This window comes from Lonchura striata, chromosome Z (genome assembly GCF_050655825.1).
Source record: "Lonchura striata isolate lonStrDom1 chromosome Z, ASM5065582v1, whole genome shotgun sequence".
NCBI lineage: Eukaryota > Metazoa > Chordata > Aves > Passeriformes > Estrildidae > Lonchura > Lonchura striata.
This window is the reverse complement of record NC_140740.1, coordinates 52265946-52279194: the sequence shown is the minus strand read 5'-3', so window position 1 is coordinate 52279194 and position 13249 is coordinate 52265946. Positions and strand designations below refer to the sequence as shown.

The following is a 13249-nucleotide window of genomic DNA, read 5'->3' as shown; positions in this document are numbered from 1 at the left end:
GTTGATTTTTGGTAGGGGGTTTTAGGGTCTTTTTTGTTCTGTTTTGCTTTGGTTTTGTTTTTGTTTTTTGTTTGTTTTGTTTTGGTTTTGGTTTGGTGGGAGGTTTTGTTTGTTTGGTGATGGTTTGTTTGTTTCTTTTTTTTTTTTTTTTTTTTAATTGGGGTAGGAATGGAAAAGAAGAAGGAATTGAAGTTTTGGAGTCCCAGAACAGAAGATGAACTTTCCTGACAAGTTCCTTTTGTCTGTAGGCAAAGGAGGTAACTGTGTCTACATGATGTAACTACACCATCACCTACTGAATTTGCATTTTGTCAACATATTTTTTTCAGAATTACAAATGGAACTGGCATGTAACAGTGACTGGCACAAGCTTATCAGGAGACTGCAGGGTAGCACATGCAAGCAAAACTTTTCTTGATTTCTCAGTAGTATTTCTCAATCCTCACACTACAGATGTGACAAATCTGTGATGATTTTCCACGACAATGGCACAACAAACAATTGCTAGTTTAAAACAGATTAAACAAACAGGACAGGAGTTAACACTTTAAATGATAGCTTTTCCATTTCGCAGTGCTTTTACCTGCCCCTAAGATGGTGGTTTAACACCTTGGAATGGAGTGAGGTGAGCAAGCTGGTGTCTTCTGCTGGCTTCAGCAGTCAGATCTCAGAGAACCTGACAGCTGGGAGTACATTTCCTTGACTTGAGCAGTGGTTTACAACCCAGTTATCCGGGGTACAGAATTTGCTTTTGACTTTTGCCAAGCAGCTTCCCATCATACAACAGAAGTTTGTTCTCCCAGGTCTCTGGGGGCGTGCAGCAATGGATTAGGTGGCAATAAATCATGGCACGGCCTAAAGGCAAGCAAGGCTGGCACGGGAACCCACACAATGCCAATTTGTCAGACAGCAGCAACCCCATGATATGCGGCTTGGCACACGGAGGATTTAACGAGCTCGAACGAAAATACTAGGGGAAGATCCAGGGCAGGGCAGGGCAGGATATCCATCACATCCTCCGTGAAGCAATTCTGCTGGCAGAGCCCCGTGCGAGCCCCGGTGCTGGGGCACGCCGGGGTCAGGACAAGCCGGGCCCGAAATGGGCCGGGGCCGGAATGGGCCGGGGCCGGAATGGGCCGGGGTCAGGCCGGGCCGGGGTCAGGCCGGTCCGGGGCCGGAATGGGCCGGGATCAGGCCGGGCCGGGGTCAGGCCGGTCCGGGATCAGGCCGGTCCGGGATCCTGCGTGCGGCTGGGACGGGACACGCGGACACTGCCGTTGCCAGGCAACCGCCTCGCGCCCAGCCCGAGCCCTTCCTACCCTCACCCGCGGTCGGCCGCGCGCTCCCATTGGCTGTCGCCGCACGGCGCACGGCTCCCATTGGGGGTCCGCCGCCCCTGCCGCGTCCCCATTGGCGCGCCGCCCTCTGCCCACGCCGCGTCACTTTCTCACGCCATTCCCCCCGCCCGCCCGGCCCGCCGCGCGCCGGTCGGGGGGCGGGACATGGGGCGTCCGCGGCTGTGATTGGCGGGCAGCGCTGCCGCTCAGACCACGAGCCGGGCGGCGGGCGGCGCGGCTGCTTAAAGGGGCCGCACGCCCGCCGGAGGCTGGTGCTGTCTTGAGTGCGTGCGGAGTCACACCGGGAGCGACACCGGGAACGACACCGGGAACGACACCGGGAGCCATCACCTCCGACGGGTGAGCGCGGCTGTGGCCGCGGAGGCACTCGGGCCGGGGGCGAAGGGCTGCGGAGCCGCGTGGGGAAGCACGCGAAGGGCGGCGGGGCTGGAGGGGGAGCCGCACGCAGGGTCGGCATAGCTGGGAGCGGCTTTCCAGTGGATGCGAGCGCCTTCGGAGGAACGCCCGTAGCGGGGCAAGGAGGGAATAAAACAATTTTTAAAACGAGAAGCAAAAGGGAAAAAAAGGATAAAATACACCCAAAAAAGGTGCGTCAGGGCGTCCTACCTTAGGTGTTACCTTGCATCCCGCGCCAGCCGCTGTACGGAGCATCACGGCCCGTAGGGCGGTGCAGCGAGCGAGGCTCCCTGCCCGGGCAATCAGGTGCGTCCCGAAGGAACCGCATCCCGGAATGGGAGTCCCGGCCGCTGCCTGCTGTCCTGCGCTCGGGGGAGGCCCCCGGCTGTGTGAGCTGCTCTGAGCGGCTGCCGCGGGGCTCCGCCGGGTTCTACCCCCGTCTCGGAGGCAGCCGAGAAGCCTTCGGTGTGTCCCTTAATTGCCTCCCAATGTCGCGACAGCGTCGACCCCCAAGCCGGGAAAAGCGTACTGAGCGTGTCTCCCTGCCCATGCGGAGGCAGCCAGGTGCTGCCCCAGGGGATACCGCCGCCTTCTTTCCTGATGGCGTTTGCCGCAGGGTGTGGGCAATCCGGCGCCCAGCCGTGTCGTGACGGAGTCCTGTGGTTAGATGTGCCGCCATCCCCTTGGGTGGGACCGCACGGCTGCGGCCAAGGTTCCGTCCCGCGGCTCTGCGCTGTTTGCCGGTCTCCCGGCGATGAGCGAGCATCCCGCGGGGATGCCCGTGCTGGCCCTTCCCGGCGCCCGCAGCGGAGCGTCCCGCGGGCTGTGGCAGCGGCCCGGGCGGGCGCGGCGACCTCTGGTGGCGGCACGGGTGTCGTGCGCGCGGTGTCGCCCGAGGGCCCGCGCGGGGACGAGTCGGTCACGTCGCAGCTGCCGCGGGCACGGCCCGTCTCACGGCTCCTCTGGAGCCAAAGGCATCCCTTACAGCAAACAAGGCCGGGGCTTATTTCCTACCTTTCAGTAAAGTGTTCCTTTAGAATTAAAAACTTAGGAGGGAAATAACAGGCAAATCGTTGACGTAATACGCTCAAATTCCTAAGAAAGACAATAATGCCACCAGGTGTTTACAAGTGAACATGTTTCTGGTATCACAAGCAGAAAGAAGTGGCTTGTCTTATGCTTCTCGTTCATTCCCAGCAGAACCATAAGGAGACACCAAACAAAGCATGTTTCTCATTTCCATGAATCAAAGAATTTGGGCTTCTTATTATTTTAAAACAAATCCTACTTCTGAGACGGTTTCCATTTTCAGTAAAAACTCAATGATAGGATGTTTTTCTGTTGTTTGACCAGGAAGAGAAAAGACTGTCTGTTTTACACTGAGTAAACTTTTTTTTTTTTTCCTGTAATGACTGACTTAAGGTGTCATATATCCCATTTCCTTCAGTGGTCAGAGTACACTTACAAAGCAGTGCTTCTCATGGCAGCACAGCCTGGCAGCCCAGACTGCCACTCTAGGGGTGACTGGTGAGCCTGGGAACACAAAATAAACACCCACCCTTTAGTTGTGTTCTACATAAAGTTTTCTGATGACACTGCTGCAGCAAGTAAAATCAACTGAATACCAGTTTTGGCACCTCAAAGTAGCAAGCACAGAAAACACGGGTTTTCATCAGCTCTCATCAATAATGTAATTCCTTTCAGCATACTGATTTTCCCAGTAATTCACTGCTTGATTTTCCCAGTAATTCACTGCTTGGTTAAAAGCTGCTGTTCTCCTACGCCCATTATTGGTCAAGCCCATTACATGCTCCATGCAGGCTTCAGGGAGACCTCCCTGCACCCTTTTCAGTACTTACAATGAGCTTATTAAAAATCAGAGGGAGAGGGACTTCTTGCAAGAATGCGTAGTGACTGGACAAGGGGGAATGGTTTCAAACAGAGAGTACATTTAGATGAGATAATGGGGAAGAAATTCTTTAGGGTGAGGGTAGTGAGGCACTGGCCAGTTTGCCCGGAGGAGCTGTGAATGCCACATCCCTGCAAGTGCTTAAAGTCAGGCTGGATACACTGAGCCAACCTAGTCTAGTAGAAGGTGTGCCAGCCCATGGCGGGGGGATTGGAATGAGATTATCTCCAAGTTCCTTTCCAACTCAAGTTATTCAATGATTTCTGTATGAATCTTAAATAAAGTTAGGCCTTTTGAGATTTTCTGCAGCCTCCAACTTGAAGCTTTCTGGCCCTTGGAGCAGCAATGAACTCTACTCTGGCGACGTGGCCACCCTCACCGTGGCTGCTAGGCACTGATGAGCTGGAATTTCCTTTCTGAAAAAAAAACCGAGATGTTTTGTGTCAGAAAGAGAGCTGAAATGCAAAGCGCTTTTCCCAGCTGGTACCTCGTGGTCTCTCTGTGGGCAGTGTATCTACACTCAGGTGGGAGCCAGAAAGTGTCTTCGTGCATTGGCTGTGCAGATCTGGGGTACGAGGCAGCTCCTGGCGGCAGGTTTAGTCCCGGCGCTGCTGTGTGCCGTGACTCGGTCGCGGTGCGGGGCAGGGCCATCCCCCGCTGCCCGCGGCTCCCGGGCGCTCTCCTGTGGTTCAGCCGCTCCGCAAACAGCAACAGCCTGCTGCTGTACCGTGACAAATTCCAAATCCTGCCCGACAGCTTCCAGCAGGCAAGAGTAATTACGGGTTTGCTCAGTTTGTGGGATGTTTGGGGCTTTTTTATCTGTGTAGTGGACTTTAGAACAAGATACAGCGATACGACACTGCTCCGCTTTGCAAATAGAAGCGAAGTGCCGAGGGCTTGTCCAAAATAACAGAGACGGCCAAGATCACACAGGAAGCCGACCCACACCGGGGGTTTGGGTGCTGGCGGATTCAGTTTTGTTTCCTGAGGGAGTTTCTGCCCCGTGCCAGCCGGCGGGGCCGACCGCGCTGGGGCGGGGCGGGGCGGGGCAGGGCGCACGCTCGCTGCCGCGGCGCGCATGCGCACCGCCCGAGGAGGCGGCCATGGGATTCCGCAGCGTGTAAGAGGCGGGCGGCGGTGGGGCGCGGGGCTCGGCTCGGCTCGGCTCGGCTCAGCCTAGCCCAGCCCAGCCTGGCCTGGCCTGGCCTGGCCTGGCCTATAGCCTGGGGCTGCGGCGCGCTGAGCACCCTCTTGGCACATTGCGCGGCTCCTGGCCGGCCCCTGGGTGGGTTTTGGATAACCTTGCCGGGGCGCGGGGGCGGCAGCACGGGACACAAGCAAGGCGAAATTGGTGCTTTTGCTTAAAACCGCGCAGTGCCTTTACGCAGCTGGTCCTGGCTTCTGGAAGCTTGGAGCCGGGCACGGAAGGGACGAGTGCCGTGTCAGGGTGTAAGCTGAGGAGGATGGTGCCGGGCTGTGTAATGGAGGGAGGATTGAAGTCATGGGGTGCAGTGTGTCCTTGGGAGTAGTAAATCGCAAATGTGGCGACAGGAAAGTTGTGGGGTTAGAATAAGGAAACTCGTCCTGTCAGGGAGAACATTGTTCATCTCAGCTCATGAGATACTCCTTCACGTGTGCTATTATCCAGTGTTCTGGAATGCCAGAATAGAGTTTGCAACAAACAGAAAAAAAAAAAAATAACACAACTCATGAAAACAAAAACTAAAAGAGCCACCCCACACAGAAATAATTCTGCCTTGTTGCAAGTGTAAACAAAACAAAGTAACCTTTGTTTAAAAATAAAAATGATTTTGAAGAGTCCTGGCCTATCTTAAGATGGTGATTTCCTAGTAAGGGTTTTCAATTAGGAATGCTAATAAAAATATCCAATGTTTCTAGCATGGTTATATGCAAAATTGATACTTTGCATATAAACAGAAGTAAGATAATGAACATTAGTTTCTCAAACACTTAACACTTGGTGTGTATTTTGTTTCAGAAATATAGCTTGGGTTTAACCTACTTCTGTTCATCTCCAGGGCTGAAATGTGTATTTTCACTTAATAAAATCTTATAAAACTAATGATGTTTACAGTATGCTTGTACTGAAGCTTCACCAGAGGCAAAGGCTTGCATTCTGCAAATGATGTTATAGAGTACACGCAACACAACTTTTTCCTTACAATTACAGGAACTAAAAGTAGGCTCCTCTAAATATATGTGAGTAAATCATGTGGTTTTGTGGTTTTCTTTTTTTTTTTTCCTTAAAGATCTGCCACGATGCCTGGGTCTCTTCCAGTGAATACTGAATCCTGTTGGCCCAAAGATGTGGGAATTGTGGCACTGGAAATATATTTTCCTTCTCAGTATGTTGACCAGACAGAGCTGGAGAAGTATGATGGCGTGGATGCTGGGAAGTACACCATTGGGCTAGGCCAGGCAAGGATGGGGTTCTGCTCTGACCGTGAGGATATCAATTCCCTCTGCTTGACCGTGGTTCAGAAGCTCATGGAGAGGAATAACCTTTCCTATGATTGTATTGGGAGATTAGAAGTTGGAACGGAGACTATAATTGACAAGTCAAAATCTGTGAAGACTGTCCTGATGCAGCTCTTTGAAGAGTCTGGTAATACAGATGTAGAAGGAATCGACACCACCAATGCATGCTATGGAGGCACTGCTGCTCTTTTTAATGCGATTAATTGGATTGAGTCCAGTTCCTGGGATGGTAAGTCAGGGGTATTTTCTTGAAAAGTTATATCATCCTTATATCAGCCTGCCCTACAATGACAGTGGTCATGTTTAACCATATAAACAAAATTCAGAGGGTAAACTGTTTTTCTCTTCTAAAGTCTTAAATGCACTGAGCATTTGCCACTTCAGTTACATGACATGAATAATGACATAGCAACTAATGTAAACATCTTCTGTAAATTTTGGTGATTGCCAGTTGAAATGTGGGAGAAAGGTCAAAATTGAAGAGCCCTTTATTCTTGGTGTCATGTCCTCAATAACTAGTGTAAAATTGCTGGTGGATGTTAAGATGTACCAGACTTGTGGCTCCTTCTCACCATTTTTCCTATGTTTTTCCCAGGACGCTATGCCCTCGTGGTGGCTGGAGACATTGCTGTGTATGCCTCTGGAAATGCCAGGCCCACTGGGGGAGCTGGTGCTGTTGCCATGCTGGTTGGCCCAAATGCACCCCTGATTCTGGAGAGAGGTTAGTCCTGTGGGAGAACATACACTGTTCAGATCAGATTACTGCATTTGCCCTAGAGCATCTTCCTGGTTTTTGTGCCTTGCTGAAGTGGCAGATTAACTCCCATTAATGTCAGAAGTTGTTCTGTGTCTCCTCTTGCTCTGGGCTAACTCAGCCAAGTCCAGTTACAGGACACAGCAGGGAACAAGTAGAGATGTTCCTATTTGTTTATTTCCTTGAGGATTCTCCAGTACAATTGATAAGAGTAATACTAGAGCTGAATAAAACAACATTCTACTTCTAGGACAATATGACAATCTTTTTTTGCATGTGTTTGTCATGCTCAGTCCTACTTTGCTTTACAGGCTATGGAGAACTGTGTGAAATCTTACCTTAAAAGACCAGAAGTGCCATGAAAAACAGCTGAACTGGGTCCAAAACTGCTTCTTTTCCCACATGTGCCAACTGACACATCCCAATTGACTCAAAGCAGCTGAATAAACTAATTTTCAACTTTTGTTGATTTTTGTCACCAGGGTTGCGTGGAACCCACATGCAGCATGCGTACGACTTCTATAAACCAGACATGGTCTCTGAATATCCTGTAGTGGATGGCAAGCTCTCCATACAGTGCTACCTCAGTGCATTGGACCGCTGCTACACCGTCTATCGCAACAAAATCCACGCCCAGTGGCAAAAGGGTGCGTAGCCTCTCCTGATGATACTGCAAGACTGGCAGATGCTTGAGTGTGTACCACATAGGCAGTTTCAGTATCTGATCTAAAAACTAGTCTCTGAGTTTCTTCATGTTTGTACGTTCTGAAGTGATTGAAATATTTGCTTTCTCCTGTAAGAAATTATTTATTTTTGTTCTGCCATGGTTAAACTCCTGACAGTCTGTAAGCAATAGTCTGTACAGGCATTTGTTGGGGTAAGATATAATGCCTTGGTCAAAAGCATACTATTACACACCTCCATCCAGGCTTTTAAGAAACTTAGGTTAATACTTAAATGTTTTGTAATTATACTGATTTTTTTTTAACCCAATATGTTTAGTAATTGCTTCAATTATATTAAGAGGCATAAGTGTGAAGAGAAGCAAATTAAGTAGATTATTATGTCAAAATGCTGGGTAGAAATACAGAGACCCTATTAAACATAGCTTTTTGTTCTAGAGAAAGAGCAAACATCATTAGCTGGTGCATAAGGTGGTAAAAAAAAGAATTTTTAAAAAGAAGCAGTGCAGTGTGTTAAAGTGCACTTGACAGCAGTAGTGTTACTTGTATGTTTGTGTCTCTGCTATACCAATGTTATGATGACTGGTGTCCTGCCAGCTCCCTGCTTTATTTCTATAATTTGAGTACTAAATAGAGGTTGTAACATAAGACTTCTGCCACTTCCAGAGGGGACAGACAGACGTTTCACCTTGAATGACTTTGGATTCATGATCTTCCATTCTCCATACTGTAAACTGGTACAAAAATCTGTGGCTAGACTCTTGCTGAATGACTTTCTCAGTGACCAGAGCCCAGAAACAGCAAATGGTGTTTTCAGTGGTCTTGAAGCTTTCAGGTGAGAATGGCTGCTGTCTTCCTTGTCCACACAATCTGTAACACATCCAAGGTGTGTTTTTACTTTCTGCTATTTAGTAACTGTTTCTGAATTTTTTTTTTTTTTTGTCTTTTGAATAGGGATATAAAACTTGAAGATACATACTTTGACAGAGATGTGGAAAAAGCTTTTATGAAAGCTAGTGCAGAGCTCTTCAATCAGAAAACCAAAGCTTCATTACTTGTATCCAATCAGAATGGAAATATGTATACCCCTTCAGTCTATGGTTGCCTTGCCTCTCTTCTAGCTCAGTAAGTATAAAATTGGGAAAAGGTGTTTATGAATAAGGTCATAAGAAGTTTTTTCAGAAAGTCTTTCGTAAAAGCGTTATCTAGCAAACCTTTTCCTGTGAGATTGCCTTAAGCAGAAAAACTGAAGTTAAAACACAATTCTGCACATATATTCAGTTCAGGTGACACACAGATTGAAAATGCCTATGTCAGAAGCTGTTGCAAAACAGCTGCTTACTGCCTTGCAAAGTAGTATCTTATTTGTAAGGTAGTGTCTGTTCTCAGCTCCAACTTTCCCCCTCTTCCTTCCTCTAGAAACTTTCCTGAAGTGGAAAAAAATCTGAATGTCTTTTCTGTCTTACTATAATAAGTAAAGCCAAATTAAATAAGCAGTAAATTAATTTTTCTTTTCAAATACTGCCTTTTACAAAATCATATTAAATTTATATTAAACCACTTCTCCTGGGTTTTTTTCTTTGTTTTTTTTTTCTTTTTTCTTTATTTTTCTTTATTCTGATATTGTCTTCCAAGATGCCTTCATTTTTTTGGCTTTAGTTTGCTTAAGAGTGAAATCTGTCTGCCTTCATCGTATTTTGGGCATTTTTCATGTATGTTTTGCTCTAGGCAGCTTTCAAATTCATCACATAACAGCAGTGTTTGAATTTGGTTTTTTTTAAGGTCAGCATTTATGCACACAGTATGCTAAATGTGTATAGGGTTTTATAGACACTGTAATTTGCTGATTGCTTTTTCAAAGCTAGATGCAGTTTCTAGTTATTTAGAACTGGAACTTTGGCTTAGTTCTGACTTCAAAAAGCTGTTGTATGATTTGCAGGTACTCCCCAGAGCAGCTTGCGGGACAGAGAATCAGCGTGTTCTCATATGGCTCTGGTTTTGCTGCTACCCTGTATTCCATCAAGGTCACACAGGATGCCACTCCTGGTGAGTGACTGGAGGTGATGTCATCTGCCCCCCTTGCTCAGCTCGCTCTTCATGCCTTGTTGCACAACCTACTAGCATAAGGAAACCTGCAGGGCAGTTCCTTAATGACAGCAGTGCCACACTGAGAATGTCCAGCTCCAGGGAGTGTTTAAGTGTCTCCTTGAACAAATAAATAATAGTCTTCAAACTCTGTTAAACATTTTGAGTTGGTAATTGGGAATATTCTAAATGATTTATACTTCAGATTCTATAATGCAAAGTACTTTGAATGTTCACATACTAGCGTGCAGTTCTCGGTACTGACTCTACCTTACATGATGGTTCTATATTGCAGGTTCTGCACTGGACAAAATAACTGCTAGCCTTTCTGATCTTAAAACAAGACTTGACTCAAGAAAATGTATTGCACCTGATGTCTTTGCTGAAAACATGAAGCTCAGACAGGAAACACATCATTTGGGTAAGAACCTAATAAATGTCAATCATTCCTAGTCTTTGAGCAAAATGCTTATCACTTAATCCGCCAGACTTTAAATGATGAGGGTGTAGAACGAAGGAAATGTCCAACCCTTTCTGCTTCTAAGTAGCTTGTGTTCATTTCGCCCAACATGTCTGAAGCAAAAATGGTGGATTATTTTTTTTCTGTCTCAGTGCATCCAATCTGCAAAGGCCTATGTTGGGTAAAACTCTTACCAGGAAACAACTAAGAATGTGTTATTCCCTTTCTTACAGCCAATTATATTCCACAGTGTTCAGTGGAGGATCTCTTTGAAGGAACATGGTATCTTGTGCGTGTGGATGAAAAACACAGGAGGACTTATGCCCGGCGCCCACTCATGAGTGATGGACCTCTGGAAGCAAGAGTTGGAGTTGTCCACCCAGGCGTTGTTCATGAGGTGAACACTCGGCACTCTTTTAAAATTTGATGTAAATGGTGGAACCATTTACATATTTGTCTTAGCATGTGCATGTATGTTAAGAGGAAGTGGTTTTACAAGTTGCATTGAATACTTTGTTAACACGTGTAACATACAAGCCAGAAGTAAAAAGTTGAAACGGCAATTTTAAAAAGTACATTTCATCATAAAAAGAACTAAACTGCACAAGAATGAAAGAGGAACAAACTGGCTCTTCTCACACAATCTGTTTGCATGAAGCATGACCAATTTGATTGACTTAAGGCCAAGCCATCCATTGTAGCATGAATGTTGTTTGAGAGTTGGACTAGCCATGAACTATGAATGTCTGTGAACTAGAAAACTGTATTTAATGTTTTTTTTCCCTTCTTCTTAGCACATCCCAAGCCCTGCTAAGAAAGTGCCAAGAATCCCTGCAACAACAGAATCTGAAGGCGTTACTGTCGCCATTTCCAATGGGGAGCATTAAGATACCTCTGTGAGGTGGGGAAAGAAACAAGGTGTGAGGGCAGGGTGAGAGAGAGAGAAAAAGGATTGCAGTACCACTGAAGTTTCAGTGTACACTAGTACTTAATTGGAGCATGAAAAAACTGTTTAGGCTCCTTGAAAAAAAATCATCATAATATGGTGTGCTGATTTTGTAGTATTTTCAGAACACTAAAATCAGGAGTATATTGGAGATAGAAGGGCTTGCCAGGTGCTGTGGGGATTCCTTAAAATGTCTGAACTTTAATTGCTGAGAAGCAGCTGTAGTCTGTTACAAAATCTCCATACACAGAAAGGAAAAAAAAAGGAATCTTCTGCCTGCTCTTCCATGTAAAATGACTTGAAACTTACACTGTTAACTTCTACTAGTATTCAAGTGTGTGCAAAACAGTCCAAGCTTTTAATGTTAGGGTTCTCAGTGCCTTGACAATAAGCAGTCAACCTTCTGAATACTGCAATTCTCTTTCACTTTATCACCTTCCCTTTCATCTCCCAGTCTGCTTCCCTCACCCCATTACTTTGGGACAGGCACAGAACTAAGAACATCCATTGCTGGAATAGAGCCTCTCTTCCCTGTCAAAGTGACTGGATCAAGAACAGCTAGGCTGACAAGTGGTTTTCTTAGAAGAAATTCTGTGATCCACTGTGTTAGTTACTATGTAATTCCTCCTAATAGCTTTTGTGATTTATACCTGCCATTTAAGTCACAGGAGACTGACAGGAAAGACAATGAAGAAGGGAGGTAGTAAATTTTTTATTCTAAAGAAAGGGGATCATTCATTTGACACAATAATAGATGGTTTAATAGAATATCCAAGATAGCAGAATTATCAAATAAAATTTAGAGCTATTGTGGAGCTGTTTTAATTGGCAAACGAAGAGAGTGACTTTGTCTGGAATGCTAGTCTGTTGGTTGTCTTTTATATAATACATTTCCAAAAGACTTTCTAGCTTTGAATCTGGCTTTGTACTTTGAAGTCCTTCTCACTATTGGTAATACTGTAGGAGTGGAGTCTTTTATTTCTTTCCCGCCTTCCCTAAGTGTGTGAGCTAAAGCTATCCATTTTGCAAGCAGTAGATAGATTTACAGTGGTTATGGGGAGTCCATTCTGGTAGATTTTTAAAGCCCAGATTGGAAATGAACTATGATATGAGCCTTTTAAGCTTGTAATATATATATATATACATACATACATATATATGTATATATATATTTAAGTTGAACTAATGTACAGAATGAAGTTTCAATGAATTTATTTCTTTGCTAATTCTACAAAGCTACATTATCTAATATAAAGTAGCAAAAAATTATTTCTGTTAATTACATTTTTTGTGTGTGTGTGTAATGAAGTATTTGTATTACCTGTCACTCACTAGGATTTGATAACTTGCTGTATTTGTACAGTCAAGCCTTGGTAAAATAGTTGTTTATTATAAATTGATGAATACTAATCTGTTTGTTCTGCTGAAAATGATGGAGCAATGCATGATGATAGTGTTTTTGCAAGTATTTTGGTTTAGGTTGCCCTCATGAAACTTAATCTTAGCACCTGTAAAACAAACTGTCATGGAACAAAGTCCATTGCTGGCAGTGGACAAGCCAAGAAGTGAGCTACTGGCACAGGCCTCACATGTCTGTGAGGCTGATCCTTTATTAAAATAAAGTTTGAGATATTTGAAATCTGTTGGAGTAGTGCTGACTTGGTTTTTTAGGATGGATTTATTTTTCTTTAACAGGAAAGAGGAAGCTGGCTCTGGTAAAAACCCAGAGTTGTGGGGTCACAAGCTGTGTAGACATTATGCATCTTTCTGCTTAATAATTCCATTAAAAAAGTGGAAAAAAAGAGTTGCTTAGGCTGGTGTAGAACAGTTTTATCAGGGCTGCGTTTCAAGACAACTTAAAATTCTTTTATATGGAAACTGTTTATAGTGGAGGAATTGATGCCCACTTTATGAAATGGAATTAATTACCGTTTTATAAAAATTCGTATTGTTTAATTACCCTCAGGAATTCTGTGAAGGAGGCTTGGTTCTTGCTTTGTACACACTTGAGCCTCACTGAGTCCAACTTCCGATACACGTCTTTTCAGAGTCCATTCCACTGTTCATTTATATTAATTACTCCCTCTAAAGTGAAATTACTGTCTCATTGGGGTCATAACAGATAAGGCATCCTGCCTTTAAATGCAAGAGCACCAGCT

At 45.4% G+C, this 13249-nt stretch overlaps 1 protein-coding gene across 4 annotated transcripts; it reads left to right on the top strand.

Annotated features, from left to right (window-relative positions):
- The first annotated feature begins 1608 nt into the window (after nucleotides 1-1608).
- HMGCS1 (3-hydroxy-3-methylglutaryl-CoA synthase 1) lies at nucleotides 1609-12729 on the top strand. 4 transcript variants are annotated; one of them, XM_021553901.4, is made up of 10 exons: nucleotides 1609-1697; nucleotides 5934-6391; nucleotides 6758-6883; nucleotides 7399-7563; nucleotides 8266-8434; nucleotides 8554-8724; nucleotides 9539-9645; nucleotides 9980-10105; nucleotides 10378-10541; nucleotides 10939-12729. In XM_021553901.4, the coding sequence occupies exons 2-10, from the start codon at nucleotides 5944-5946 to the stop codon at nucleotides 11029-11031; spliced, it is 1569 nt and encodes a 522-aa protein (XP_021409576.3). In that variant the 5' UTR covers nucleotides 1609-1697; nucleotides 5934-5943; the 3' UTR covers nucleotides 11032-12729. The 4 variants fall into 4 exon arrangements, with proteins under 4 accessions (XP_021409576.3, XP_085424225.1, XP_085424226.1 ...); XM_085568099.1 differs by having other exon boundaries at nucleotides 9521-9645; XM_085568100.1 differs by lacking the exon at nucleotides 1609-1697 and adding an exon at nucleotides 4697-4783 and having other exon boundaries at nucleotides 9521-9645.
- The last annotated feature ends 520 nt before the right edge of the window (nucleotides 12730-13249 follow it).